At 32.1% G+C, this 4,165-nt stretch overlaps 2 protein-coding genes across 2 annotated transcripts in view; both read right to left on the bottom strand.

The window, feature by feature from the left end:
* The window catches only part of LOC108975688, a 76,409-nt gene that overhangs the window by 44,596 nt on the left and 27,648 nt on the right, over nt 1-4,165 (bottom strand). The gene's annotated exons all lie outside the window — the stretch shown is intronic.
* LOC108975697 (probable serine/threonine-protein kinase dyrk1) overlaps nt 642-4,165 on the bottom strand; it is a 13,769-nt gene continuing 10,245 nt past the window's right edge. Inside the window, exon 3 of the mRNA XM_018944397.1 lies at nt 642-2,272. Within this exon, the coding sequence (XP_018799942.1) occupies nt 1,440-2,057 (618 nt within the window). The 5' untranslated portion in view covers nt 2,058-2,272 and the 3' untranslated portion in view covers nt 642-1,439. The remainder of the gene's footprint in view (nt 2,273-4,165) is intronic.

Below are 4,165 nucleotides of genomic sequence, written 5' to 3' on the forward strand. Positions count from 1 at the left end.
ATTTTTTTTTAGTTTCTTAATTTTTGAAAATTAATTTTATTTCGAATTTTATATTGTTAGTTCCTTTGTTAATTTGTTAAGTTTTGAATGTAATTATTTGTAAGCGTTCTGTAATTACGTCAAGTACTTAAGCGTTTTTTCAAGATTTTTTCAAAAAGTTTCTTTTTTATAATTTTCAAGTGTACAAAATGCTTTATTACTTAAGACATATGTATGTACTATATGTGCATATATAAGTAAGGGTGTGTATATAAATTTGTAAGGATTTACGGTACTTATTTTTATTACAATTTTAAAGTTTGAAACTGCTTATTTACTTTGTTGTTAAATATGTTGCAGCTTTTCAACGTTTTATGTGTTGTTTTTGTTGTTGTTGTTGGCTGCAGTTACGCAATTTACTATTTCCTCTCGCCAACACGTTTGCTAATAATTTTTATTTCTTTTTTCGTTTTCGACTGCTATGTATATATATGTATGTATGTAAATGTGAAATATTAGTATCACAGTTTTGTTGTTGTTTTTAAATGATGCCGCTATTTGCTCTGCTATTTTATATAAATTTTTGCTCGAATTTAATTTTAATGATCTTTATTTATTTTATGCTTGTATATCAGTTAAACGTTGTTGTTAATTTTGCTGTTGTTGTTGCTGTTGCTTTTACTGCTTTTCGTATATATATTTGTTAATGTTTATTTTTTTTATGAAAAGGTACTATTTGCTGGTTATTTACTAATTAATAGTTCTTCAACTTATATATTGTATATATATTATATATATGTATGTATTTACTTGTATTTGTATATATAGTTTATATATGTGTGTGTAGATTATTTAACTTTTTATTCAACTATTATTTCTTTTTATGCTAAGACACTTGTTCGAACAATTAGCGAATTGTTTGAAACAAACAATTTTCAAATAATTTCCAACTAACGGTAAAAAAATGCCAACTCAAATCGTTTCGTAATCAGCTTTTCCTCAATAGTTTATGCATTCAACAAAACACTCGCTGCGCGCTACTCGTTAGTAGTTGTTTTTGTTGTTGTTTTTTCCGTTGACTTATACGCGCATGTAAACTAAATTATAAAATCATAAATTTTTTCAAATCATCAAACTTTTTTTTTTATAAAAATCATTTCTTTTTTATATAAAAATCATTAAATGTAGCTTTGCGCTTTTGTTGTGTTGAACATCGTCTCTAAGCCAACAACAAAGCGTTTTATAGTTTTTTTTTCGAATTTCTCTTTTGATTGCTCCGCTCTCAGCAGCATACACACACACACACACCGATATACTTTAACACTTGTTGTGTGTGGTTGTGTTTGACGTCTAAGTGCCAACTCGCGCAGCAGTTTGCGGAATTTCTTTTGTAGAAATTTCTGAATTTTATTTCCTGTTTGGATTTTGTGAAATTTCTTTTCCCTTCAAGCGCGCTGCTGTTAGTGTTGGCCGCTGCTGGTGCAGACTTTGCGTGCGATTTTCATTTGATTTTGCAACAATTTCAAGTGGTTCGAATGCGTGTTGCTGTTGTTTTTGTTGTTACTGTTGTTGATGTCATTACATTTGGCGTTGTTCAGCTGCTGCTGTTGGAAATATTGTAAATGCGTTTGTTGTTGTGGTTGACGATGACCAGCACTATGCGTGTAATTGTTGATTTTTTGGCTTTTGTTATTGTTGCTGCAGCTTTTGTTGTTGTTACTGTTGCTGCTGCTGCTGCTACTTTGACTACCGCTAACGACACCGCTGTTGTTGCTGTTGTTACTGCTATTGCTGCTATTGTTGCTATAAGCTTGGTGTATGTTATTATTATTATTATTGTTGTTGCTGTTGGTAATATTATCCGTTTTACACTTTAACACTTTCACTGCGTTGTTGTGTTGTTGTTGCTGCTGTTGCTTTTGTTGCTGGTCACTATCATTATTATTGTTGCTGTGTCGCTGCTGCTGTTGCTGCTGTTGTTGTTGACTATGATTTCTCTTCTTCTGATGATCCCTTTGGTTCCAAATTAAGATTTCCAAAAATACGAAAATTTCACGACAATTTATTCCGGAAGACATTTGGAATTTATTTTATACAATTGCGGCGACGAGTCCATTTCAACTTTTATGGTTGTTGTTGTTTTTTTTTAATTTTAAATATTACACTTTTGCTGTTGTTGTTGCACACTCTTTGTGGTTTTGTTCTGCGTTGCCAGAGATTCATACATAAACGTTGTTGTTGTTGTTTTTAATTAATAAATTTACTTTTACGCTGTTATTTGTTGGTGAGGTCGCTTTTTGTTAATGAAAAAATATTTCAATAAAATAGTAGTGTGGTTGGTTGGATTATTCGATAAGTGTAGAAGGGGTATGGAATGCTCTTTTATAAAATAATAAGCATTATTTTACATTTTAGCTTAATTTACTAGAAAATAACGGTGTTTACTCGATTGTCTGTTGGCTGGTCAAGTGCTGAAAGTAAAATGGACGCGCGTGAGAAGGACTGTTCACGCATGTAGCATGACAATAGCTATGGATACATACATACGTACGCATAGATAAGTATATACATACATATGTACGTATATGCTTGTATTTTTGTATAACATGGATAATCAGTTCAGCATACCTCCATATTTGAGAGCTCATACATATAATGGACCTCACAATTATTCAGGCTGAAATTGAACTTCGTGCGAAGAGATTTAAAACACTGATTTTCGAGGCTGATATATACATTAGGGTTAAAAAACAAAAAAACCAATATGTTTCTTTCTAAAAAAGTTTCTCCAATAAGCGTTTTTAATTGTAAGGGAAGGGCCTGTGACATGCAGCTTTCCAATATTTCTTATTATACGAGTACTAGTAAGATAGAAAAAATCAAATCTCGCTTCCAACTACGACTTTAAAAAATTTAATGCTTTCAAAAATGGTCTGAAATTATGTTTTCATTAAACTGCTAGCTTAAAAGATGTGATATTTTTTTCTAATGATATTTATAACTCAATGAAAAAATAACTTTCAATTGCAAAACTTGGTTTGTAGCAAATTTCCTCTCTCCACAATAATGGTGTCTCATAATTAAAAAAAAGTTCCCAAAATTTTCAGCGCTCCATGATTAGATGTTTTGGCATTCCCGAGCGTTCGTTTGACCGTAGTAAGTCGAAAAAAACTATCCCAGCTGTTCAAACATTTCCTGTAGAGAACGAAGCATGGTAGATTGTAAGTCCCGACTACCAAATGCACAAAAACCCTTAGGTTTTTTGCAATTGACAAAATCGGCTAGAACAAGTTCAATGTTATCAGTCACTGTTTATATGCCTCAATGCGCTTGAGGGATGCTGCTTTTTCACACCAACGCGATTGTTGCACGCACCCCAATATCAATTGATGAGCAAATATTGGAGCCGGTTTGTTTATTGTCAGTGTTCCAAGCATCCATTAATGTCATAGATACGAGAAAATTATATACATACATAATACATATATTGTTGTTGCTATGGCTTACTCTGAGTTCAGAGCATGATAAGCGAAGGCGTACACGAAAGTTATAGATACAAGTAAGTAAATATCTATAGATATATGTACATATGTAAGTGGCTGCATAACATGTGAACGAATGCATTATAGCTATAAAGGAAAAGAAAAATATCCACCTACATATACATATACATACATACGCAAGCTTCAAATCAGCCAAATCGCCTTACTATATGCTTCAACCATCAGAAACTGCCAACAAACATTTGCCGCTTGTTGTGGGTGTGTTAGCATATGCATTTATAATGAGTACACGCACTCCCTTACATACGCACATACGTACATTTTCATGTACAGAAATATATGTAAATCCACACGACACTTTTTTGTGTACGTAAATTTATATGAATATCTGTATATATGTACATTCATATGTAATTGTATGAATGTTTATGTTCGGCTTGATGCATGTATGGGTTGCTTGGCAGCGAAAAATCGATAAATAAACGATAGTGGGTGCTTCCGCGTATCACGTGCATATTGTTCCCTCGCACCCATACATGCATACACATGTATTCACAAAACGTGAATTTTTGCTTGATTTGAATATTTTGCTATCGATTTTGAATACAATAACTAAGAGTTGGATTTAAGTCAGCCAATAATAATACTAAAAAAATGATTAAAAAATATTTTAGAAAAAATTA

Source organism: Bactrocera latifrons, unplaced genomic scaffold (assembly GCF_001853355.1).
Source record: "Bactrocera latifrons isolate USDA-ARS-PBARC rearing strain unplaced genomic scaffold, ASM185335v1 scaffold_114, whole genome shotgun sequence".
In the NCBI taxonomy this organism is placed as follows: Eukaryota; Metazoa; Arthropoda; class Insecta; order Diptera; family Tephritidae; genus Bactrocera; species Bactrocera latifrons.